The 27,163-nt window shown below is 39.2% G+C and overlaps 1 protein-coding gene across 6 annotated transcripts in view; it reads left to right on the top strand.

Moving 5' to 3' along the window:
• BABAM2 (BRISC and BRCA1 A complex member 2) overlaps nt 1-27,163 on the top strand; it is a 387,307-nt gene that overhangs the window by 301,186 nt on the left and 58,958 nt on the right. For all 6 annotated transcript variants that reach the window (XM_073214996.1, XM_037009417.2, XM_073214993.1 and 3 more), the window contains 3 exons: nt 4,997-5,096; nt 8,106-8,176; nt 10,680-10,762. In XM_073214996.1, coding sequence (XP_073071097.1) covers nt 4,997-5,096; nt 8,106-8,176; nt 10,680-10,762 — 254 coding nt within the window. The remainder of the gene's footprint in view (nt 1-4,996; nt 5,097-8,105; nt 8,177-10,679; nt 10,763-27,163) is intronic.

Here is a 27,163-nt window from a genome sequence, read left to right as displayed (position 1 = left end):
GAGCCTGTACAGTGTATGATTTTTTTTTATTCTACCAAGTCCACTTGTGATATATGGTACCTTGAGATAAGAAAACGTGAGATGGAAAACTGATGAATTTTATGGATAAAAGCTTTTTTGAGGATCATTTCAGCCACTTCTATCACTCTTTCAGTGTACAAGGGAATTCATTTTAAAAATTTCCTACTGGCGTTCTATAAAAGAATTTCTCATGAAAAAAGGACATAGGCTTTAGAACCAGAAAGACTGGGATTCAGGCCCATCTCTGCAACTCACTTACTGGGCAATCTTGACAAGATACTTAGACTCTTAGAACCTCAGTTTCCTCATCTGTAAACTGGGCTAATTATGTCTGTCTACCTGGCAGGGTTATTGTAGGACTTAGAGGTAATGAAATGCCTAGGAGAATGCCTGGCAAAAGTAGAGATAAATGAACAGTGACTTTTGCTTTACTGTAATGGGTCTCCTGGCAGACCACCAGGAAACATACTCTGGCATTATAGAGTGCCCCAGATTCTCGAGGTCCCTGGCACTCGTGCCCTAGCCACATATTCAGATGGGAAACTCAAGTCCTTAATCAGAGTTAGGCATACAGTTAGTGTTTGTTGAATTGAATTGAGCTCACATTTCCTTAGGATTTCTTAGCTTGGGGGCTGGTGGCCACTGGTGTCCATCTACCATCCTGGAAGTTCCCCATTTCCATGCTTCATCCTCCATAACCCCCTGAGTCATACTGGGAAGGAGGCAACCAGGTCAACTTCCTCTCTCTCAGAACCCAATTCAAAGGCAAAGCAGGACACTAAGGCTGATTCAGGTATCTCTGAACAGCGCCTTGACCAACCTCACCCTTGGTCAGAGAACACTCTAGAGGCATTCTGGAATAAAGTCTCTCTTGGAGTGCTTGGTGCTATTTCAGTATTAGTGTACCTGTAATTGTAACTTTAACCCTTTAACCCTTGAGAAATAGATGGGTCATTTTGAGAGTAATGCCAGCCTCACTACACTAAGAAAGGTGAGTAGAACCAGAGAGCAAACTCATCAGAAGCAAGAATCGTAATTGAAAGTCACTGGCTCTTCTTGTTTTCTTCAGTGCCAAATCATGTTTTGCTCATTTTATTTGACCAGTGAGGTAAAACCTACATGGGGAGGAGGCAGTTGCTGTCCATAATGGGTTAAAATCAAAACCCCGTTGTCCCAAGTCAAGCTTCAGACAGGCTGACTCTCTGGATTTTTCCATGTCAAAATGCTTAAAAATATTTCCTTTATGTTGTTGCCCTGTAGCCGAGTCAAGTCTTCAATATTACAGGAGCTCTGACTTTTGCAGGCAGAACACTGTTGAGAAGGGCTCTGTTAGCTGTTTTTGCATTGAAAACAACAGTATTAATACATTTAACATAGACAGTTCTTATATTTGACTTTTAGGGCCAGTGACATGTAACTGCAAATGCTTTTCTGGCTACCTTGTGGTCTATTTAAGTCTACTGTTGGAGAGGTTTCTCAGACTCTGGCTTCGTCCTTCTGGTTTATATCCTACAGATTCAGTTTCAGTTGTAAGCATTATAAGCTGATTTCATCTTTCACTTCAGTCCATAAGGAGTTCCAAACAGCCCTTTTCACCTCTTTTCTCCTCCCAAGTTCAGCCTGCGATCCTGCAATGCCAGCTTACTTTTCCTCACCTTTTACCCCCACTTTCTCACTGTACCGCTCTGGAGATCAGAAGAATCAATAGCGATTTGTCCCTTTCATCTCCTCCTCACCCCTTCCCTAGCCACCTATTTGGTTAGTCAGGCCTTGCCTTTTTTCCAGCCAGCCCTGCATTCCTGGGAATAGCTGAGTGAGCCCTGGAATCTCTGCCCAGGGTCAGTTTTCTGTTGTACATGCTCAGCCCAGTATTTTTTGATTCATAAATATTAAATAATTGGAGATCACAAGGCCCTACCTCCATCTTGCATCTTTAAAAACATAATAGCTCTTTTATTTCATGGCATTTGATTATTCAGCATGAACAGGGCAGCATTCAGACTATAGTAAGCCTGTTAAATATTTACCCATGAGGCGGATATTTATACATGAATCAGCAGCACTTATCAGCCTGTGACGTTGGAAGTCACATGGAGTTTCAGGACCCTCACAAGCTAAGAAACTACAGAGTAAAATAGAGAATTCAGTGTCCCTTTAAAAATAAACTCTCATTTAAACTATCCTTTGGAGTACCTGAAGTACTTTACACATTCAAATTACCCTGCACAGCTAAGTCATTCACATGACAGAGTGGCTGGTCCCTCACATCCAAGAGCCCGTGAAGCCGCCTGTTTGGTGGATGGGGTGGGAGTACTGAGGCATGAGCATAACTGAGAGGAGCGCTTGCTCTGCTGCGGTGTGGAGAGCTGTAGAGGGAGGTGAGCGGCATGCCACAGTGCTTGCACGATGGTCTGCCCTTTAGCGTCATTGGAATCCTGGCCCCACTCACTGGTAGCCAGACCCACTCTTTCTTCCCATCCCTGTATGCCTTCCAAGGTTAAAATCCCCCTGCTGTCGGGAAGGCACCTAATTCAGCAGGAACAGCATGGACTTTGGTGACAGGCAGACTTGAGTTCAGATCTTGGCTTTGTTACGTGATCCCAAGGAAATTCCTTCTGCTCTCTGAGCCTCAGTTTCTTCACGTGTAAAATTACAGTGATAATTCCCACCTCATTGAATTATAGGGAGGATTAAATTAGATAATGAAAAAGCACCTAAGCTAACAGCAAGTATTAGTTCCTGATAGTCACAGGAGCAGAGTGCAGAGAGATGGGCCTGGGAGCAAAGCAGTTGGCCTCTGGATTTCTCCACATCTCTGCTTCTTTCTGCTACTGTAGGTATTTTTGTTTAAGGGGCTGTATTTCAGAAGCAGAGAATATGTCAAGTTCAAGGGATTACCCACAGACTATTTCCACTCCTTGCCTTCAATTTAGTGACTGATTAGGAATTTATCCTGGGATGTTTAATACAGGTTAAAGCCTATTACAGTCACTTCCAGGGAACTGTCCAGATTATTTTGTTCTTTGGAATTTTGTTATGCTAACAATTGTTCCTCAGTAAGCTAAGAGCTGCCTGGATCTTGGAACACTCTCTGTTTAAAGTTATTTCACCAATAACTACTAGATATAAATACTGGACTTATTTTTCTTGTACTATAGAATTTTCTTCTTAATCGGTTTTTTCCATCCTAATGGAACCATTAAGACCCTCCAGTTAGATGTGATCTCTCTGTGTACTTCTGCATACAAAAGAGGAGACCAAAAAATACCTTCTTCCAGTTCATAAGTCACAGGAATTTTCCTAGGCTTCTTCAGAGTTTAGGCTAAATCTAATCCAGTGTCTACTCTGAGAGTAACAAATGTAAGTGATGTTCTGCTGATTCTGTACAGTTGCAGGGTGTGATGATTCATTAATGTCATACTTAGTCAGATGCTGTCTGGTGATTTTCTCAGTTGTCAGAGTTGTTGTGCCTTTTCGGTTTCATCTGAGTAGGAAAAGTCAACAGTGACTAGTTCCACTCCATATTGACTTCCTCACGCCACCTGGGACTTTGTGTGGATTTTTCATTTCCATAAATAAGTAAACATAACATACTGTTTACCAGAAAAATTAATCTCAGAATATCTGTAGTCAGTAGAGAGACAGGCTAGATCTGGATTCCTTAGAACAATTATATGCATTGTTCCCTATATCACAAACTCTTGATGAGTCTCTGCTCTGAACTATTTAGGAACGATTTTCTAGGCTATTATTGTGAAACATTTTGCTACCATTATACCCTTGTAACTGTGGGAACTTGGTAATAAATAACCATATCATTAAAGGATTTTAAGGGTCTTTTTATGTCTCCTATTACAGAGAGGCTTAAGGGGCTTACAGAAATATACATATTTAAGTAAAATTTAAATAAGAAAAACAAATTAGGGCCAACCAAAGTGAGAGTAGGAAAGAAGATTATATCAGGATGAAGGATGATATATGAAATGCATACTGTAAGGTTCTGAACAATGTTCTTTAATAGCCATATGCTGGCTAATTGAAAAGGAAATCTCAACGAAAAATCTGGAGACTATTTCTGGATCAACATTGTGTCTTAGTGCTTGGATCTGTGATTTTTGGCTGTACCTTCTTGTTTAGATTAATTGAATATCAATGTTTACTTGGACTAGTTGCAGTCTTCCTACCTATCTTAGCCCATATATAGGGGATTAGGTAGCACTGTATTCAGAATATGTTTAATTAGTTACCATCATTGAAAAATTGAGAGATTAATCATCTGGATTTCTGGCTTCACTTGAAAAAGTAGGATCTGGTAAAACCAAGCTTTACATCCCTACATGTTAGAGATAACTGGAGTTGAACAGTGGAGAGCCCTTCCCACTGTACATAAAGCCACCTGCCTGTGCTGGGTGGATCTTAGAGTTTGCATCCTCTACTCTCGACCATCTGCCTCACACTAAAAAAGAGGAAACTGAAGTCCAAGGAGGCTGCCCAGGCAACAAAGCTGGTACACTGCAGAGCTGGTCCTCCGGTCCCTGCGACAGTGTTGCCTCAGGTCGGTTTAACTCACTGAAGGTGTTTAATGACAGACTTACCTTTGCCCAGCATTGAATTGGGCATAATGTAGAGTATAAAAGTCTCTGTTTTAGTAATAGGTACAACCCATTAATGTGGGTAAGCCACTTACCTGTGCCCATCAAAATATGCTACTTTGTACTGTTGTGTGATAGGATGATTAGTTGTTATTAATCATTAGCTGTTAGTCATGGGTGACATGAACATGTTGATGTAAGAAAATGGATTAAACTATAGAAACGTACTCAGAAAGTGAAGCCCGTATTCCTGTCATCATTAATGTAGGCAGTTGGTGGGCAGACGTTGGTACGAGAAGCCACGTCCGTTGGGGGGCTGTCACTTCTTAGAAGTCCATAGGCCTGAGCCCTAAGAGAAGTGTCATTGTACTCCTGTCTTTCAGTGCTCTTGGAGGCTCCTCAGCTCTTCACATCCCAGCTTTTCCAGGAGGAGGATGTCTCATCGATTATGTTCCTCAAGTCTGCCACCTGCTCACCAACAAGGTAAAAGTGATTCCCCTGACCCCCACTTCACGAGGCTCCTCCCTCCAGTGTAGTACCTACCCAGCAGCATCATGCAGGCATCACCCTCTTCACTCCACCTCCTAGTTTCAGCCTCCATGGGACACCGACTTTGAATTATAATTCACTGGTTTCTCCCTGTTTCTTTGAGCTCTTCTTCCTTTCTAAGGATTCTGACCTCCTGTTTCAGTCTTACCTGCATCTTTTTAATTTATGTCTCTTCTTCCTTGAATTTTTCTTATGCCCTAAGTTTCTGCTAGATCTTGTACCTTCTTGTGGTTTAAAATTTATGAACTCCTTCGTTTCCCAGTCGTCCGGTGCATGGATGTGTGTGGGTTTGTGTGCACACGTGTGTTTGCCACTAGTTAATAGCAGGGTAGTTCTATAGCACTGCCTTTCTCTCTTTTTGCTTTTCTGTGCCTACTTTCTAATAGTCAGTTCTTATTCTCGCTGTTCTGTGGAGGAGCAGTCTGCCAGAGTCCTGCTCCTTGGGGCAAGATTTCTAAGTCAGCTGGTGTCAGAGCAGGCATCTCACATTACCCAAAGCTTTCTCTCAGCTGCATTAATGAACCATCACATTGGCAAGTAGCTGAGTTTATGGTTGTCTCTAAATACAACCAGGTGTTTCTACAAAGTATAAGCATATATTTGTTAATGCCCAGCTAGTATATTTAGCTACAACTGGGTGTATTAATCCACAAGCAATACTTTCTTCCTCACGTGGATTGACAATTTGCTGAATAGCCAGAGAGTGCTGTTACCCTTGCTCCTATTGACTTCCTCACATTGACTTGGAAAATAAATCTTTTGTCTCTTGCATTCAAAAGATAGCTCATCTCTACATAGAAAATACTCTTAAAATACAATAATGTTTCAAAGGCTTCAGTATTATTTTTTAAATGTCAGAGAAACTAAAATCTGGCAACTCTGCAGTCTGTGAGCTTGGCATAGATTCTAGGGCATTTAAGTCCCATGGAGTGGTTGCTTCTCATTGGACCAAATTCCCCCCAGCCACTGCCCTCCTTGCAAAACTGATCAGGGAACAGAATTCTTATTTACGTTGTGGGACTTTGTACTGCCTTCAAATCTGTGTCCCAGTATTATAGAGAAAAATGCATATTTGGTCTTCCAGAACCAAGAAGAAAAGCCTTTTTAAAGTTCTCCAATTGAGATTAATTTCTGGTTATACATTTTCCTCAAAAAAAATTATAATACTGTTTTCCCAGAAATACAAAAATCAGTCAGTTTTCTTATCTTGTTTCCTTTCATTAATTTTACTTGTCTTTTAAAATTGATGTTCTTCTGCTTGCTATAAATGAGGACAGTATGGGCTGCTTTTAGAAACAATCTCTTCAAATGAATTTCCATAATTACATTGGAATCTATCTTTATAGCTAGTTTTGTTGTGGGTTTCTGTTAAAATGGTTTTCTGTTTTTAAAATCAAGTATACAGAACTGTTTTCATCCCCTTTTTAAACAAAGCCACTTAAGCAAACTTATCATCTGTTTTTCTTTTCCCAAAATAACATTTCTGATCCTGCATTAAGCCTGCAGAGTAAGCACTGTTTTTATAAATTGACATAAACCCCTATTATATAAATAGAATTGTTTTACTTTTAAAGGGTACATACAACATGCCTATCAGTACCAATTGTGTCAAGGTTATTTCAAGCACTTTAGCTCAAGCTTTTGTTGGCCATAGAAACTCACCATGGCTCCAGCCAATATAAACAATTTTGGGGGTCTCTTTTCTCCCACTGTTTCTTTCAGCCATTATGAGGATGTTACACAGAATGTGTTTTTGTGTTAGAAGCTGATGGGTAAGTGATGAACTTTTAGGTGAGCAGCTGAATGAATTCACAGTTTTTTTAATAGAAACTCATTTGGTGAAAATAAGGAATTACAAAAAACAAAATAAAATCTAGTGTAACTCCTTATTCAGAATATTAGGAATCTAAAAAGAAAAAATTAAGTATTATCCTGCCTTTTCAATGGGAGTTATAGTTTAGAATTATCAAATAACCCCATTTGATGAAAGGAAACTCTTTTTATACAGAGAATTCCAGCTGGTAAATACAGAAGGAATGAAAGAATTCAAAAATCACTATTTTTCAGGCCCTAAAGAAATAATTGATTCAGATAAGGATCTCTAATGGATACTAAAACCATTAGGTGAAAGGTTAATGGGGAACTGATCCTCACATGCTTGGAGAGTTACACTCATGGGTGATTCACTGTGATAAAGGGGGAACATCCTTTACAATGGAGAAGTCTGCTATCATCCCATAACCAAGGATCAAACCCAGTATCACCTATGAAGTTTCCTTGCAAAAGTAGTTAACCTGAGTTTAGCTCTAATGTCCAGTTTATAGGAAATAAAGAGGACAGAGGGAATAGGAAGGAAACAATCAAAGGATCTAGAATGCAGAATGATCTACAGGACAACTAGCCTGATCTCTTTGAAGATCTCTTTGCAAGCACACACACACAGGCACATGTACACACACCCTAGGAAGTGCTGTTCCAGATCAAAAGAATTTCTAGACTAAATGCCTGATCCCTGATTATACTCTGTTTTAACAAAATAAACATTTGTGGGACAACTGGGAAATTTTGAAAATGGACCTGGTATGAGATGAATTGAGAGAATGATTGCTAAATGTGTTGGGTATAATAATGATATTGCAGTTATGTAGGAAAATGTCCTGTTTGTTTTTTTTTTTGGATGTACATGCTGAAGCATTTAGGGGCAAACTGTCATGATGTTTCTAATTCCCTTTAAATGTTTCAGCAAGATTGATGGATAGGTTAACAGGTAGATAGATGGCTGGATGAAGCAACTAGACAAAATATTCATTGTTGTTGAATATAGGTAGTGGGAATATGGGTATTTATTTTACTATTCTTTCTACCTTTATGAATCTAAAGTTTTCATAATAATGCATTTTAAAATGTTCTATTTCACTTATCAGCTCTGGGTTCCTATTCCAGGTACAGTATGTGATTCAAGGATATCATAAAAGAAGAGAGTACATTGCTGCTTTCCTCAGTCACTTTGGCACGTAAGTTCTTCCTTGTTTAAACCGTATACCAGTGAGGCCCTCACTTCCTGATGACCCTAATGTGAGGGCTTGATTAAGAAAACTGCAGTTCATTCTTGCATATGATTCCTTTTCAATGCCATTTTGATTCTTTTTTGGTATGTTGCTCACCTAAATATCCTAGGAAGACATGTTTTTTAGCATTATTTGCTAAATAATGACTCAAATAACTTCCCTGGAGCAGCAGGCTGAGCAGCACCAAACAGAGCAGTAAGAGTGGCAGCCCTACCAGCTCAGTGCAGAGCTCTTTATGGTTTGCAGAGCACATTCACCTCTATCAGCTCACATTAGTCATGAGGTGAACCAGGCAGCATCAGTGACCCATTCTGCCGAAGAAACCCCTGCAGCTTTGAGCAGTAAGCTGATGGGAGTCACAAACCCAGAAGAGAGAGAGCAAGCGTGGGATCGCTGCTTCTCTGGACTTAAGTCTCCTGACAGGACTCCCACCCCCGACAATGCCGCACAGATCTGGAAAGGAAATCTCACTAGACACAAAAGCAGTGACTCACACGAAGGAGTAGGAGTTGGAGAAGAGCTGTGTAACTGCAGTGACGGGGTGGGCATCCCCGCCCGCTGCTGTCCCCATGCGCTCGCCCTTCCTCCAAGACACCCGTGGCTCTGCTGCTCTGCATCTGTTTCCTTACTATGTCAGAGCCCTGATCAAGCTCCTACTCAGGGCTTAGCTCAGCAGGAGAGGGAAGGTGTTTTCCTCTGTCTTCTTTAAAAGGTGGAACATTCTGCCCATCCTGGAGACCAGGCACCATGGGTTTTAGTGGTCTAGTTATATCCCACCTTATTTCAGAGAAGGCTTATAAATGCATAAAGATATATACAGTAAAACAAAATTAAAATTTTAAATGACTAAATGAAGAAATTAGTGCAAAAGGCAAGTGGGACTAGGAAGAAGATGAAATCAAGGATGAGGCTGGCCATTCCATCCCTGGAATACAATTTGAAAAACTGTGGCCTAAGTATAAGCAAGCTTTCTGATTCTTCAACACACTTTCAAGAAGTTTTCTTATTATCCATAGTGGAATTTTTCATGCCTCCGAAATAGACCTCTCAATATCTACGTAGTATGACTGTCTCTCGCATGAGTCTTTAATAGTTAAGTTTTTTTTCAGCTTTATTTATGAACGTTTTGAGAAAGTACTTATGATACAGCCAGTGGTTAATAAGTGACACCATTGGCCTTCTCATTTTTGTGTTATCTTTAGTAACACAATTAAAAAGTGAAGAAGCCAGCACAATGACCTCCAAAGTAGGTCCCCATTCCACTGGCATATAAGGAAAATACAATAATGTAGTAGTACTTGTATACAACCATTAAATTATATACAAATATTACTGTATTACTGTCCAGTATGCATAGTGAAAAGGATTCTGTGCTTGTTTTTGCTTAACGGAATGTAAGATCTAAAAAGTTTGGATATCAGTGTTGCAGTATAATGGGTTAATTATAAATTCATGAAAAGAAATATAAACTGGTGACCTAAGGCAAATGGGCAAGTGGGAGTTCTGACCCTAAGTCAGAAGGCCTGAATGATACATCACCAGTCTTTGAGCAAATCACTTGGCCTTCAGTGTCTTGGTTTCTTTACCTTTGCAATGGGTTCAGCTGTTCGTTCCTCCTTAAACTGAGAGGCCATCAGTATTCATGGCCTGACTCAGCTGGGAAGAACACATCTCTAAGTCTGCACAGACCTCCTTGTATGGATGAGAGAATACTATTCCTGTCCCTAGTGGGTGGTTAATGTTGTCACATTATGGGGACATTCCCCAAGGACTAAGCTGTCAAGGAAAGTGGGGGGATGAGACTATCAGAGTTGTGCCCCGGGCCCTTCAGTGGTCAGAAGCTGTGCTCCTTTGACACAAGAGATGTGCATCTCCCATAACCAGCATCCCCCCCAGCCAACATAGCTACTGTGACTAGAGTTCAGTGAAAAGGACAAGGAGACACAAGTGAAAGGTTTCCAAGTGCTTTGGAAGAAAATAACATAATCCTGAATGTAGTGATATTGTCATTGCTCATAAGTGAAAGTGAAACTTAACCACTCTACAGACAGTAGTGTCATTTTTGCTGACGTGATTTCTTAGTGTGTCCTTTTATTCATAACTAGTATCTGAACATTTCCATAGCATTTTATGGTTTATCTTACTTGTTTTTCACAACCCTATAATGAAGCTTGAAAACACATTTTTTTTACAAATGAGGAAATTGAAGCTCCAAAGATTAAATGGTTTGCCTGGGGTTATAACAGATAGTAAATGGCAAGGCTGTATCTTAGATTTAGATGCTGTCATTGCAAACTCCATGTGCTTCTGTGGTAATATTCACTCACCTTCAATGCATCTTGGATTCAATCACCTGAACTTTATGAATATGTTCTTTACTTATTCCTTTTCTTTTATACCCTATGTTTATGATGGTTTTCTTTGTGTGTATGTGTTTTTTATTACCTAGAGGGGTCGTGGAATATGATGCAGAAGGCTTTACAAAATTCACTCTGCTGCTGATGTGGAAAGATTTTTGTTTTCTTGTTCACAGTGAGTATACTTTTGCTATTTGCATGTTAGCATACATTTGAAAATGTGCTAAACCACATGTAATAGTGAGTATGAGAATCTTTAGTGTCCTGCCTTGGTTCCTTTTACTTTAGTAGGTTTATTATGTGGTCTTAGAGAGAAAATGCCTCTAGACCAGGGGTTCTCAAGCAGATATAATTTACCCCTCAGTGGACATTCAGCAAAGTCTGGAGACATTTTTGATCATCTTTAATGGGGGAATGGGGTGTGGGAGGTGCTCGTTGGCATTGAGCAGCTAGAGGTCAGAGACATTGCTATACCTACGATATACGGGACAGCCTCCCCGAACAAATTAATCACCAAGTACAAAATGTCAGTAGTGCTAAATTTAAGAAACTCAACCCTAGACAGGTTTCTGTTTCAAAGCATCTTTCCAGTATCAGGTCTCAAAACTCTCAGGATTACTTAAAACATACTTGCTTTGATCATTTGGTTGTCATCCTTATGAAGTGAAAAGACTACAACTTTGATAATGTATAATACATACATTACTGATACATACATATCATTGGTGTTTTAATGTAGACACTTTCCAGCCTTATTCCACATCATATGCACATTTAAAGATTTGTTGTGTTACATTAATCCATCAGTCGATAAACTTCAGTCCAGCTTTCTTGTGTTGGCTAATTTAAAGTGTCATTTCTTTATTTCTTTATTTCTTTCTTGTGTTGGCTAATTTAAAGTGTCATTTCTTGTATAAGAACCAGTGACCCATGGTGCCAGGTTCAAGTTGCATCCAAGGTTCAACAGTCAGCAACCAAGAACTTTATTCTTTAGTAATTTAGTATACAAAATTCCTGGTCCTCAAGACAAAGACAAAGAAGTTCCATCTCTCCCAAGTCAAGTTACAGAGAACAGTGGGTTTGGGTTGACTTCACTCACTAGATAGAACTACGGGAGACCTTAATAAACTATTTCAGGAAGAGAAGCTTTGGCCCTATTTAGTCAGGCCACAGACGGTGTAAAGATATTACTGACTTGGGAGGATATTTTTTCCCCTGCAGATTGACCCCCTTGGTTGTGATCTGCTTAGAATACATAGTTCTTAAATTCATTTGTCTTACCTGATTTCATAGCAACACACAATAAGGGAAGAAACCTAAAACTATTCATAATGGCAGAGGGAAGAAAGCCTTTAATTAAAACCTTGCTATGGTATAATCCACAGAGAGATAGCTGAGAGTTGGTCACTTTTAAAGAGCTGGTTCTCCCTGCCTCTTAGGTGTTTCCCAGTGATAACCACAGGTCATGCAGTGCTTCATACTGAATTCCTGCTCTATAGCTAGTCATACATAGGGACCATCTTTTCAAATGCATCTGAAACATGCAAGCATATTGCTTTGTGTTTATGACGTGCATAGATAAACAGAGAATTGAAGAGGTAAAGATTTTAATCTTGGGTGGGCCTCCAACAAATTACATGACCTTGTTCTAATCACCAGGACAAGCCTCTCTCTGCTTTAGTTTCCTCCTATGTACACTGGAGATATGGTTGTCAAGTCCTGTGGAGATGTCGGCATATGGAACTTAACCTGTGATACAGGGCCAGGTGGAAGAGGAACCCTCCCAGGAAAGGCCTCCTGGCAGTCTCCTCTTTGCTCACCATCTCCCGTGGCCCCACTCAGACTTCCAGCCACTCCTTCGATTCTGACCTTGTTGCTGCTTTGGTTTTCCATTCTGAGTCTTAAGTCCTTTGTGAGATCTCATTTCCTAAATTTGTCACATCCACTTCACTGCACCATGTGGATCCCAGTGATTCTGTTTCAAGCCTGCTAACCTGATCCTGGGTCCTGTTGGCGTCCTTGGTTTGTCTTTCACGGCCCTGGACTGTTGCCTGGGTGACTCCTCTGGTGTGATTCCCCCAGCCCAGCTCAGCAAGAGGGGCCTGTGCCCTACCTCACCTGGTGGTGGCAGCAGTCCAGAGCCTCCCACAGTGACTGTGGGAGAACACCAAAGGAAGGACAGACAGAAGGACAATTACAAGCATAAATTAAGCTAATGCTTCAACCGAACAAGCATGAAATCTCAACTCTTCTGAAGCTTATTTGGTCTCCTAGCCATGGTTCTACTTTCAAAAAGTTGAATGTTAAATCAAACCAAATATAAGGAAAAAATGATATTCTTGGCATTGCTCATTCTAATTTGTATTTTCCACATGCAACTCAGGAATCCCTGTTCTGGTGGTGGTCAGCAAGAGTGATGTGCAGGGACAGGGGAGCACTTCCCCCTTGGCTTCTGCCCCAGCTCTCATATTAGTGCAGTCTGTGTTTTTTAGTATTTCTTGTTCCTTGGGAAGATCTATTTCCCAAAGAATGTTTTCCCATGGTATCCTGTGTACAGTATTTCTCACAGCTCTTCTCCATCTTCCTGTCTTATAGCTTCTCTAAGTCAGACATGCAAAACTAAGTCCCAAAGTCATGTTTTAACTTAGTTTTGATTACCTTCTTCAGAAACATAGAACCCCTAGGCACTCATTAGAACAGCTACAGGGACCTTGGGATTCCTTTAATTTACTTTTTCCAAAGTGTCTCCTTGGGCTGTTATTCCTTCCTCCCCAGGCTATTCAATCCTTGTCTCTCAGCGTCACTGCCTGCACTCTTGGCTCTTTGGCAGATAAGACCTCTTCTATGAATCAAGAGACTGTTAAGTTTCCTGCTGTATCATTAACTTGCTGCCTGTCTTTAAATAAATTATTTCCACCCTTTTGATTCTTTCTTGTATCTAAAATATAGTACTTGCTACATCAGATTAAAGCTTGGTTAGATAAGGTGTTTTATTCAGTCATACAGGTAAGCATCTGACACTTACCTTCCTTTGGAAGCATCTGCTTGCTTGGTACAATACCCAAGGGAACACTTGTTCCTTTTTTTCTTTCCATGAAGATGGGAAGGCGAATATGGGGTGGCAGAGACATGTTAATAGAACATTACAGTGAATTACTCTGAGATTTCAAGGGCATGAAAAAAGAAGAAAGAGATGCCTAGAGATGGAGCCAGTCTTCTGTGGCTGGCTGCATTACTCCATGGAGATTGAAGACCTGGCAGGACACCAAATAATATCATTGCTCTCCCTCTGCTGTATACCGCCCAGGCCCAAGAAGATGACTATCCATAAGGCAGGTGCTGGTGATCATTTGGAGCATTTTTGATGCTAAAGGAAAGAGGCACTCCTCTCTTGAGGCAGACAGCTCTGACCTCAGACTTTGCCAGAGTGTGCGGAAGCAAGAATGCTCTAGGGAAAACATTGTGTATACTCTGGAATCTCTCAGGAGGTACTGCAACTTCCTGGTATTCTGGCAGTTCCAGGAGTGGGGACTGTGGCTTTGCTTATGACCATGGAGTTTTTCATCCATTTATTCCTTCTTTCCTTTCTTCCTTCTTCTGTTATCAGTGTTTTACAAGACTTGGAACCACAAAAGGATCAGGGGCTTGATGCCACCCAGAAACTGTTTTCAGGAAGGTTTCCTGGCCATCATCAAATAAGAATTATTTGTAGGGGTTATGGAGGTAATTTTCTATTTGCTAAGCTGTTTTTACCTCTGTAGATAGATGTTACCTTTAAGCCAGCAGCTTTTCAGAGTGCTGGGTGACAAAAGATCTATATGGCAAGGCACAATAACATGGAACAAAAGCAACCCCTGGGGGGAACATCAGTTCTTTTTCATGGACCCGCAATCAGCTGTGCTATAAGTAGATACCAGAGGAGGCAGCTGCCTGAGGTAGCAGGGTTGCCGCTTGGAAGGGGAGGATATTGAGGTCTGTGACTTTCAAGGCAAGTTAGAGAGTCTGTGACTGAATAAAAAGCTCTCTTTTCCCATTACCTATAAACCTTTGGTAAGTGACCCTTTGAGTCATCTACCGTGGATGATGGCTCCCTGGCAAAATACCTGTTAGACCAACTCTAACTATTTTGGCTGTTCGATTTCATTTTTTTATCTTCTCTGTCCCATAACCCAATCAGTTTAACCCAATTCAACTGAGCTCTGAGTTTACTGAGAACCTACTGTATGCTCAGTATACTATACTAGGTCCCAGGAGATATAAATAAATAACTCAGGTTTGACCTTAAAACACTTTGATTCTAGCATAAGAGTTGATAAACTACAGCCTGTGAGCCAAATCCTACCTCAACCTGTTTTCATATAGCCCTTGAACCGAAAATGGTTTTTATGTTTTTAAAGGGTTGTTAGGCAGTGGGGGAACTAACAAATATATACATTTCAGATGGTGACACATACCATAATGGAATAAAGCAAAGGTCTTTAAAGGAGACTTAGAGGGGAGCTGTTATTAGGATGGTCAGAGAAAACCTCTCGTAGGAGGTGACATTTCAGCTAAGACCTTACCGAGCAGCCATTCAGTCAAGGGACGAAATTCCGGAGAAAGAGGTTAGCTTGTGCAAAGACCTGGAAAAGGCAGTGAAGAGCTTTGCATGAGCTGTGTGGCTGGAGCATGGCAAGTAGGAGAGAGTCATATAAGATGAGTTTAGAAGAAAAGTCAAGGTCAGATCAGCTAGTGCTTGCTTCATAGGCCATTTCGATCTGTTAGGTTTAATTATCTGTTAGAATCTATTAGTAACATATACTCAAAAAACAGTAGTTTAAGCAAGATAGAAGTTTAATTCTCTCTCATGTATAGGAAGTCCAAAGGTAGGCAGTCCAGAGCTGGAATGAGAGATCTAGAGGTCCCATAGGATCCAGTTTCCTTCCAGCTTTATACTCCACCATCCTTCAGGTATGGCTTTCTTGCTCACTGTTCAAGCCATCACATCCACAAATCTAAGCAACAGAAGAGAAAAAAAGATGGAATGGTATAATCCTTTCCATTTAGTGGAACTTCCAAAGAGTCTTATGAACCACTTTCAAATACATCTCATTGTTCTAGAATTTAGTTCATATGGCTTCAGCATGTGAGCCAGGGCAGGTTTGGAAAGTATAGTTCTTTAGCCGGAATAGCAAATGCCCAACTGAAAATTGGAGTTCTTTAACTTGAACAAGAAAGAGAGGATATTTAGTAAGCACCTACTAGTCTCTTCCAAACCAAAGCAAGGAGTTTGGATTTTATCTAGGTCAGGGTCCCATCAGGAAAACAACTCATCACACGAGTAACTGGGGAGAATTCAATGGAAGGACTATGTTCAAAGATATAGTCAGAGTTAAAACCAAAGGGGATGGTCAGCAGCAGCAGGGAATCATTACCTCCCTTTGGCCTGCATGGGCAAGAGAGCATGGTTACCAGAGGATGGAAAGAGCTATGGCTGTGGCTGTAGGAAGGAATTTCCTGACAGAAGCTGGATAGGGGGCAGAGGAATGTATCTACTGCTGACCTGTAGCCACACAGGAAGGACTATTTCTCCTTTCAGTTCTGTTAGTTTTGTTGTTAGGTACATATACATTTACAGTTGTTGCATCTCCCTGATGTTGTGACTCTTTATCACTGCGGAATTCCCTCTTTGTCTCTAGTGATATTTCATGTCTTGAAGTCTATTTTATCTGATGCTAATATACCCATCCCAGCTCTTTTATGTTTAATGTTTGCTTGGTGTATCTTTTCTATCCTGCTTTCAGCCGTTTTTTTGTGTGTCTTTTAAAGTGTGTTTCTTATAGACTGCATATGGTTGGCTCACTTTTGTATACATTTTAATGATCTCTGCTGTTTTATTAGAGTTTAAACCATTGACATTTGATATAATCATTGATATGGTTGGATTTGGGCCTCCCATTTTGATATTTGTTTTCTACTTGCCTCATTCCTTGTTTGTTCCTCTTTCACTATCTTACTTTGCGTTAAACAAATGTTTTTAGTATGCCACTTTAATTCCTCTATTGATATTTTAAGCTACATTTTTCTGAATTATTATCTTAGTGGTTCTAGCGGTTGTAATATACATCTTTAACACAAACTACTTTAGATTAATAGTGACTTAACTCTGGTAAAATATACATTCTCTTCCTTTTTCTCCCCTTCATTTGTGCTATTATTGTCATATATATTAAATCTGTATGTGTTATAATGTAAACACAAAAATACAGATTTTTTTATTATTGCTATAAACAGTCTTAAATTTTCAAAAGAAATTAAAAGAGTAGAAGAGAAAAAAGTATTCTCTTTGTATTTTGCTCTGTCCCTTATTTCCAGTGTGTCTTTATAGGACTTCGGTTGCTCTGTTCCTCCATTTCAGACTTGTTACAGTGGATGCAGAAGGAGGCGGTAGGGGTTTGGGGCTAGCAAATAGTAAGTTTCTTACTCTGACTTTTTTCTCCATTTTAAGTCATTAAACTTCACACAGATTTCTTAATATTTTTCTTTCTGTATTTGCCTTTATCTGTCTTTCCAGCCATCCATCCGTTCATTCATTAGTTTTAAGCTTATATTAAGTCCAGGAAAAAAGTCATTTTGTTTTTCAAGTGAGCTCAGCTTCTGGTAGAACTTTTTTTAAGATAGGGGAAATTAACAACTGCAGGCTAATTTTGCTAGTCATTTAAATAATTCTTTCCTCATAGGCCTGTAATCAAGGCCAATAAGTTAGAAATCAGGACAGCTTTTCAAAATTTAAGTAAAAATCAGAGGCTTCTGTTCATTGCTACAAATGCCCCTTCCAAGCTCTGATTTTGTCAGGCCCTGTAATTGCCAGTATAACCAAGGAAGGCATTTGCATTGATGTAGCATTGAAGTGTCATTTCACCACTTAAAGGCAAAGCTATCAGAGTAGCAGGCACTCAGTTCCTGAGCAAAGTGCTGTGCACTCATCTCCTTGCCACAGAAACAGTGTGCTCTAGAATATTTAATAGCAGTGGGCAAGATAGCTACTTGATAATTCAGTAAAACTTTGGGGTTTCTCAAAACTTGCTTACCTTTTGGATACAAATCACATTTTATGTAAATAAATAGATTGGAAGAGCAAATCAGAATCGGTAAAGTGATTAAAATTGGGAACCACAGTGCTAGGTATTAGAATACATTTCAAACCGTATCTTTAAAAAGTGTAATATTATTTTAGAATTACTATGTTTACCTTGGATCAGGCATATATAAAGATTTCTGGTTTAATTTTATCATTTGTAGTAGTGATAATAACTCTCGAAGCAACAGAAACTAAAATTGATTATGAACAAAAAGTGAAACCAGTTCTTTTTATTGTTCAAAATGATAAAAAAAATACGGAAAAAGATAAAAGAAAATCTGCTTTCTAAATGCCTTTTTGCTTTAAATATGAGAACTATTGGGTCCTTTCGATACTTAAAACATTTTGGTTAATCTTTATCCTGGACTTCCTTGAAAGTGGTTAGCTCTGCTCGGCACAGTGGTTTTCATCATTTGATTACACACACAAGCAAGCCCTAGTCACAGTTTACAACTCAAGTAGCTCTAGACCTTTAGCAACCACTGTCCCTATGTTGATTCAAATTGAAACTTTTAGTCTTTAGAATCTACTTGCAGAAAATCTTTTTTATAACTTCTGACACTGGTTTGAGAATTTCACTAATCTTCATTGGGAATATTCTCTTCATTCTAATACCTTGGATTTATGTGACACATTTCTAGTGACCTTGAAGGACTTATTATAAGGAAGGAAGTTGTAAACTAGATTTTTTCCCTGTACCCTCTTATGTATGTCACATGATTCTGATTTTCAGCTGTAATGATTGGATTAGAGTAATTGCTACAGTGAGTTTATCTGATCAAAGAAAGGTCATTAAAACTCAGGATTTTCACTTGAAAATGTATGCAGCTGCTTTTGAAATGAACAAATTGTAACCTAACAAGGTATCTAACTCAGTGAAAGAAAGGACACTGTTTACAAAGAGTAGCTTTTACAGTATTGATCTAGTTCAGTATTACTTTTTCTTAGAATTAACTTAAAAGTATTATTGATACTGGTAAAACGTTATTTTGGTACAAAACTTTTGCTGTTGTTGAAGATAATAGTCACGGTAACAACAGTTACCAGGCATTCAATGTGTACCATGCCCTAGATACTGGAGTGTATATTTTGTTATTTCTGTATATATTTTTTGTACTTTGTATATATTATGTTATTTAATCCTCACAACATTCTTCTTAGGATAGTTACTAGTATTACCCCATTTTACAAATGAAAAAAACTGTGACGCAGAGCTAGGATTTAAATCCTGGAACTGATTCCAGAGCCCATGTGCCAAACTGCATTATTACACTGATTCAGATAACTTGTTGGCAGTATCCCCAAATATGTGATGAATTTTGAAAGCCTTTGGGGCTTCACAGAGAACCTGTATGCCCCAGGAACAGAAGCCTAGGGACAGTGTCCCAGCCATGCACTTGGAGATATGTGAGGACTGTCTCATCTCTCAAGAACATGAGTAGACATCCCACCAAAAACATTACTGATCGGAAGGCAGCAAGGCATGAAGCCGGTGTCCTTCCTCCAGTGGTGGGAAAGGTTGTCCGTCTGTAAACCCCTGCTCAGTGGCATAAAAACGCTGACATTGAGTAGGATTTCATTATGTGACCATAGAAAGCAAAATTAAGTGGCATAATTATAGAATTAACCAATTACTGAATTTTATCGAATTATCAAAAGCTAGATTTAACCTGTTTAGACATACTGAAATGTGGTCAATTTAATGGTTCATTATCCAAAGGCCATACAAACCTACAAAGTCAAATGCTACCTGAGCCAAATAGGCCACGTAGATGGAGGAGTAACGCAGGTTGTAAGACAAGAGGGAATGGTAGGAACTGCACCAAACTGCAGGCTCCTTTACATGATTGATTTTTTTCTTTTAAACAGGCTATAATCCAAACGTTTCTGTCAGTTGGATCTATCCTGATGGGCTGAGTCTTTTAAAAAAAAAAAACACTTTTATTATAAAAATTTCAAATAAACACAAAAGTAGGGAGAAAGATATAATGAACCCCCATGTGCCCATCATTCCTGTTGCAGTTTTGTCTACCATGTTTCATCAATCCCTCCCTCCTTTTTAACTTAATTTTTCATTTTCTGGAATATTTTGAAGCCAGGGTGAAACATCATTTTACCTATAAATACTTCAGTGTGTATCTCTAGCAGATAATTATTTTTTAAAAAGCTGTATCTAAAATAAGATTATTACATCTTATTTCTAAATACCACCTAATACCCAGTCTGTGTTCAAATTTCCCTTTCTGTCTCAAACATGTTTTTTTTTTTGGTTGCCTTGTTGAAATCAGGGTCCAAACCAGTCAGGACCCAAGTATCTTGAAAATCTTTCCTTAGAAAAGAACTGTGGATACAAATAATGGATGTCGTTACCAATTTTCCTTACCCATAATTCAGTTAAGAAAATATGGAGTGAAATTCACTCACATCACCCATGGCCTATAAAAAACAATGTCTATCCATGTTGTGATTGTGTCAATATTTCATTCTTGTCTATTTGCTGAATAGTATTTCATTTTTCCATTCCATTGTTTATCCATTTTCCAAGTAATAGATATTTTATTTGTTTCCAGTTTCTGGCCATTAAGAATAATGTTCCTGTGAACATAATTCAAATACAAGTCTTTGTGTGGACATAATGTTTTATTTCTATGAGGTGAAAACCTAGTAATGGAAATACTGGGTCATATGGTAAATGTGTGTCTAACTCAGTAATGTACTGCCATACCGTTGCCAAAGGGCTGTTACGTCTTCACTAACAGTATCTAAGGGCCCCAGTTCTCCCACATCTTCAGCACTGATATCATCAGTTTTTGAAATCTCAGCTGTTAAAGGGTGTGTGGTAGTATCTCATTGTGGCAGTTCCCTAATGACTAGTGATGTTGAGCACCTTTTCATGTGTTTATCTGCAAAGTAAGTTATTTTGTGAAATGTCTATTCAAATCTTTGTCCTATTTTTAATTATTGTCTTATTTTTGAATTATGAATTCTTTATATATTTTACATAAAAGCCCTTTGTCAGTTATATTTTCTGCAAATTTTTTTCCTTAATGTGTAACTTAACTTTTCATTTTCTTAACTGTTTTTTTCAAAGAACAAAAATGTTTAATTTTGATGATGTTTATTTTATCACTTTTTAAATGTATGGGTTGTGCTTTTTGTGTCCTGCTTAAGAAATTCTTGCCTAATCTAATTCAAAATGAATTTCTATGTTATTTTCTTCTAAAACTCTATTGTTTTAGCTCTTAACTGTCTGTGGCCCATTTCAAGTTAAATTTTATATATGGTGTAAGGTAAGGAGCATAGTTCTTTTTTTTTTCTATACTAGTGCCCATTTGTTTTTGCAACATTTGTTGAAAAGACAATCCTTTCCCCCAATGAATTTCCTTGCTACCTTTTTAAAAAATCAATTGGCCATATAAGTGTAGATCTACTTCTGTACCCTCTCTTATGTTCCATTCATCTACATTTCTATGCTTTCATTTGTAATAAGTCTTGAAATCAGACAGTATATGTCCTTTAAACTTGTATTTCTTTCTTCAGAATTGTTCAGGCTGTTTCGATCCTTTGCCTTTCTATATACATTTTAGAATTAGCTTGTCAGTTTCTCACAAAAAGCATGATTGGGATTGCATTGAATCTGTAGCTTAATTTGGGGAGAATTGCCACCTTAGAAACATTGAGTCTTCCATTTAATTCACAAATAACATTGTTTTATAGTGTTCAGTACCGGGTCTTGTACATCTTTTGTTAAATTAATCCCTAAGTATATTTTTAAGCTATTATAAATGAAATTGTTTTTAAATTTTTATTTTCTAATTGTTCATTGTTAATATTTAGAAATACAATTGATTTTTGAATATTGACCATTAGGAGATTAAATTCCTGAAAATCTTCATATATCTTCGTGATCATTTCATGTAAATGCAGTTTAACTTCTTCGTTTCCAACATGTATTTATTTCCTCCTTTCCTCCGTTCCTCCCTCCCTCCCTCCTTTCTTCCAGTGGCCTCAGAACTGACCTATACAACAGTTTATTTATTTGTTTGTTAATTTAGTCCTTCATTCACCATGTTTTGAGCACCTGCCCTGGTTCATGCACTGTCAAGACCCTAGGGATACCAGGTAGAATGCTACCTGCTCTGAAATGGCTCACAGTCTAGTGAGGAAAATTAATGTATAAAAACAACAATGAAATATTTAAAGAGCAATGTTAGGCATACACCAGATGTTCTGAGAACACAGAGAAGGGCACCCAACCCAGTAGAATGGAAGGTCTGTAAGAGCAGCGCAAGTAGAGGGGCTCACATAAATAAAGACACTGAGGGAAGAAACAGAGGAGGAAAATAGTGGCTTAGAATTTCTCAAATGTGTATTGGATCCTGGGAAGCAGTGAGAGATTGAGCTGAAGAGGCAGTCAGAGCCCAGAACTTAGAAAGCATTGCATACCAGGCTGATGAATATGGACTTTATTTGGAGGATAGTGAGGAGTTACTGAAGAATGCTCAGTAGAGAAGTAGTATATATTTGCTTTTTAAAAAAGAGACTATTTGATATTACATAGAAGATGATTTGGAACCAGATGATGGGTACCAGGAAACCTAAAAGATAGTTCAGGCAGAAGATGATTAGGCCAGAGCTAGAGCAGTCATAATAGGGCTGGAGGGCAAGAAGATGTTTTAAGAAATATTTTAGAAGTGAAACTGGGAAAACTTAGTGATTGATCCCAAGTAGGTGAAGGGCTAAGGAGAATTAGGGTGATTCCCAGGTCTCTTCCTTAGGCATCTAGATAGCTGATGATACCATTATTTGAAGCAGGGATTGTGTAAGGAGGGACGGATTTGGAAATGTTCAGCCAGGTTTGGGAGCCACTGAATGTGCAAGTGAAGAATAAATGTGTGGACATCCACACCAGAACAAATGTGTGGTGGAGACTCTCAGCAGCTTATGAAGCTGGATCCGTTTCCACCTAGAAATATGTGGTCATCCCGGGTTTGAATGATTCAGAACTATTTGGCCTGACTGAACCCTTAACAGAAGGACTCAGTCATACTTCATGCTGGACGGGATCTGATTTGGAACTTGAAACCTTGTTGATACCCCTTTCCTCCCATAGAGGTGGTCCAAGTTCTTGAGATGGCCTGACCTAAGTGGTACTGGAAGAGGCTTTGGGGAGTGACGTCTGGACTGAGAATGACCATTGGCTAAATTGAACTCTTGCCTTTAGGGAGGTGAGGGTGAAGGGAACACCAGAACGCAGTTCATCTCCTAAAAGGGCAAATGCTGAATGACTCCACGCATGTAAGGCCCCTGGAATAGTCAAAGTCATAGAGACAGAAAGTAGAACAGAGGTTTCTGGGAGCTGGGGAGACAGGGAGTGGGGAGTTGTTGTTTAATGGGTACAGAGTTTCTGTTTGGGAAAACGAAAAATGTTCTGGAAATGGATAGTGGTGATAGTTGCACAACAAAGTGATTTACTTAATGCCACTGAATTGTACACTTAAAATTGCTAAAATGGTAAGCGTTATGTTAATGTGTATTTTACTACAATAAAAAAATGAAAAAATAAAATTTTTCATACAATTCATCCATAAGCAGGCATCTTACTGGCAACCTTTCTTCAGTCTCAAGTCAGCCTGGTGTTTTTTTCTCTATCTCATCCATTCTCGATCAGAGGCTACTGAGATGATAAGAAGTGACCTCTAGTGATAGGTCATAATAATAGTAAGGCCATTGTTATATATAAATAACATTATTTATTGAGTATTCATGATGTGCTAAGTACTTTCCATTTGTAATTCTTTATAATTCTCTCAATAGCCCTATATGCCCTAAGATGGCTACTTACCCCTGTCTCATAGTGGAGGAAACTAGAGCCCTAGAAATAGAGTAACTTGCCAGAAGTTCCATTGCATGGAGCTGAAGCAAATGGCATTTGAACTAAGACCTGTTGATTCCAGAACTCTTGTTCCCAGAAGTTCACCAGTGCTTCCTGACCCACATAACGCGGCACACCTGGGTTGGGGATAGGCTACTGATGGTTTCAGTCCTTTGTGGAACTGGACCCCATGGCCAGCAACCTCTGCTAGCCTCACACCTTTTTCCCAGTGTGCCATAACATCATACTATTTTTTCAGCATTGCCTCTTCTAAAACAATGTAGAAGACCTAGATATATGTATGACCAGGAGATTCTAACCCCAGTATATATGATGGTAAGGATCCTAATTCCCAGTTCTCTTCTGCAAATGAGGTCCTATAAGGTTACCCAGTGTTACAAGGTGCTCCCACCTGTTAATCTGTTGCTTTCTGTTTTGAATCTTTTGAACTCTCCTGTGTGCTGAAAAGTTGCATTAAGGATCCCCTGTCTCCAGGGAAACCATAGTACCTGCCATAGTTCAGCAAACTTTGCATACCGGTGAGCCTAATGAGGATAAACTGCAACAAGGACTCTATCAGCGTGGTAGTCTAGCAGCTATATTCACATTTCAGCAGTCTCTGACCTAAACCACTGACTCTACTAGGTTTGTTTCCCAGGAAAGATATAAATTTAGTTCCATGCATTTTTCCAGTTAGTCTCTCAGATTAGATATAGCATCTTATTTAGCTTTATAGGCCTGAATGTTGGTAGAAATGGGGTTTGCCTTTTTGTGGGCTCCCAGATACCAACTGAATTTAACTCCATGAGCATTCAAGCATATTCTTTCTGTCAGCCACCATACTGAACTAAAGATACATGGCTGAATGGGACATGTTCCTTCTGTGAAGTAACTCAGTCTAATATACTCAGATTCCCTGAGGCTTTTCTCAATGAACATTGTCTTTTTTAAAAAGAAAAAAAAGAAAAAAATCTCTTTGGCTATGCTAATATTTCTTACTTTTCTTCTGGCTGTAGCTTGGAAACCTCATATGTATTACAAACTGTTTTCCTGTGTCAGACAAATTAAAGGAATTTGCAAAGTTTATCCTTATGCCCTTGTTTGACTGAGACCTCAGAAATGAACTGTGGTCTCAACAAAGCATCTCCAAATGACACAGCCTTCATTTTATGTCGGAAGAATGGAGTTGGCCAAAACCCTCAGTTCAGACCATTCCACCGCAGTCAGTCGATGAGAAAGGTCGAACCCATTTCAATTTCCCATCCAGCAAGATGGGACAGTGCTTGCACACTCTATTTACAAGAAGATGAAAACATGCTCTGTTGGCCTTCACCTAAGAGGGCAGAATACTTCCAAAGACCCATTTTTCTGGGAGGTGAACTACCCAAGATTGCAGGCTCAGGGGACTCCACAGAGAGTAAATCAAAAGAGACTATACACCCTAATGTTCAAAGGCAGTTTACTCCAACATCATTCATGGTTTCCAGTATTCCAGAAATCATGCGGGTTATAGAAAATGAGCACAATCAGAAAGAATTACTTTTTGATTTCAACTTTTTAAATCAGATTCTTTTACAACTAGAAAGCCCTTTGAAACAACCCAGTTTTATCTTTGGTACCCTTAGAGCATTAGTTTTTTAAGCCACTTGTGATCCAAGAAGGTACTGACTAGAGGTTATAGTGCAGAAGTGGGAGTAAAGACCTCAGCTGTTATTTCTGATCTCACTTTGTCCTGTCAAGTGAGTATAGTTTCCCCATATAAAGGTAATAATATAATTAAATCCATGGTGGTTCTTAAAGAGAGCTAAGGAGCAGAAAGTTGAGAAGCAGGGGTAGCTGCTGTGGTGGTTCCCCCGCCATGACTCACGGGTATTTCCATTCTGTGGGAACAGGAAGAGGTAGGATTTGACCAAAATTCTCTGGCATGTACAGGCTTGTTCTTGCACGTGCATGCACGCACACACACACACACACACACACACACACACACACACACACACACACACACTTCAGTGATAAAATTCCACCAACTTCATACTCCCAGACCTGAGGCTTTGAGAAAAACAAAAAATTACTGTCCCCCAACCCCCATACACAAAATATAGGGACCCTCTCTAAGAATACTCCTTTTTGAGTTTTTTATTTTATTGTTTGAATAGGCAATATATTCACCTAGTTTAAAACATATATACACTATGAACACTCTTGCCCTTACCCCTGCTCAATCCACCCTCTTCCTCTTCTCGTCACTTTTACTAGTTTTTAAAATTCTGTCTTGCAGAGTTTCTGTATGTGAATAAAAATTATAAATACATATTCTTAATTTTCTTCTCTCCTACATGGCAAGTACCATATTACATACCCTGTGTGCATTGGGAACAAGTACTTTGATATCTTGTCACCATGGATGTGCAATTCCTTACTTCCTACTATCCTGATTACTGAGTTGACACAAAAGCTCAGAACATGCAACTTTCCAGCTGTTCTAAATTTAGTGGGATTTATACTGTGCTTCCATCATTCCCAAGTTATTAGAACTGTCTCTTCAGTATTCACTATAAGATTTTATAATATTTACAAGTACTTTCCCATTTATCATCTCATTTAATTCGAATCTCCCAAAACCCCATGAAGGTAGTAGGGTGGCTATTGTCCTTCTTTTTAAGGGGAGAAAAATCAAAGGTTTAAGGGTTTGTGTTGGGTGACAGATCTGGGTCTAAGGACTGTCCTGTGTACCTAATTCCATTTATCTGTGGAAATTACAAAGGAAAAACTGCCTTCCATAGTTTTGTTAGTAATATTTCTCCATGTTTACCATATAGTCTTTCATAGTTTTTAAAAACTTTATTTTGAGATAATTGTATAGTCACATGTAAGTTTAAGAAATAATACCAAGAGATCCTGTGTACCCTTTACCCAGTTTCTTCTGATGAAATGTCTTGAATGACTCTGGTACAATATCAATAACTAGGATATTGAAGATGTAGTCAAGATTCAGAACATCCCCATCACTACAAGGATTCCTGGTACCATTTTAAAGCCATATCTCCCTTGTCTCCCACCCCCAAGCCCTGACTCATCCTACACACATGCACACACACACACACGCAAGTGCATTTTGAAATGTACTAGTGGGGAAGGCCTAACAGCTATAATAAGCAACCCCAGTCTCTGTGGCTAACACAATAAAGGTTTATTTCTTGCAATGTCAGTTCAGTTGGGGTAGGGGGGGCTTGCTTCATGCAGGTTTCTGGGACCTGGCTGCTTCTGTCTAGTGGCTGCACCATCCCCTATGGCCTAGCATCCTTCACTGACCATCTGCCACAGGACAGCATGTCAGGAGTTGTAGGGGCTGTGTCTACAAGGGGGATTTATTCCTCCCATCTAGTCCATTGGTCAGAATCCAGTCATTTGTCTCTACCTCACTGCAGGAAAGCTGAGAAATTTGATTGGCTAAGGCAGGAGAAGTTTGAAGAGCGCATGTACAAAAGTAGTCGTTGTTAGCTATGGTAAAACCTAGAAAACACCCGAATGCTCACTGGTGGGGGAAATGGATAAATAGTGTTAAACTCAACCCCTGG

This window comes from Manis javanica, chromosome 1 (assembly GCF_040802235.1).
Source record: "Manis javanica isolate MJ-LG chromosome 1, MJ_LKY, whole genome shotgun sequence".
In the NCBI taxonomy this organism is placed as follows: domain Eukaryota; kingdom Metazoa; phylum Chordata; class Mammalia; order Pholidota; family Manidae; genus Manis; species Manis javanica.
Note: the sequence above shows the minus strand (reverse complement) of the source record. Positions and strands in the feature narration are given on the sequence as shown.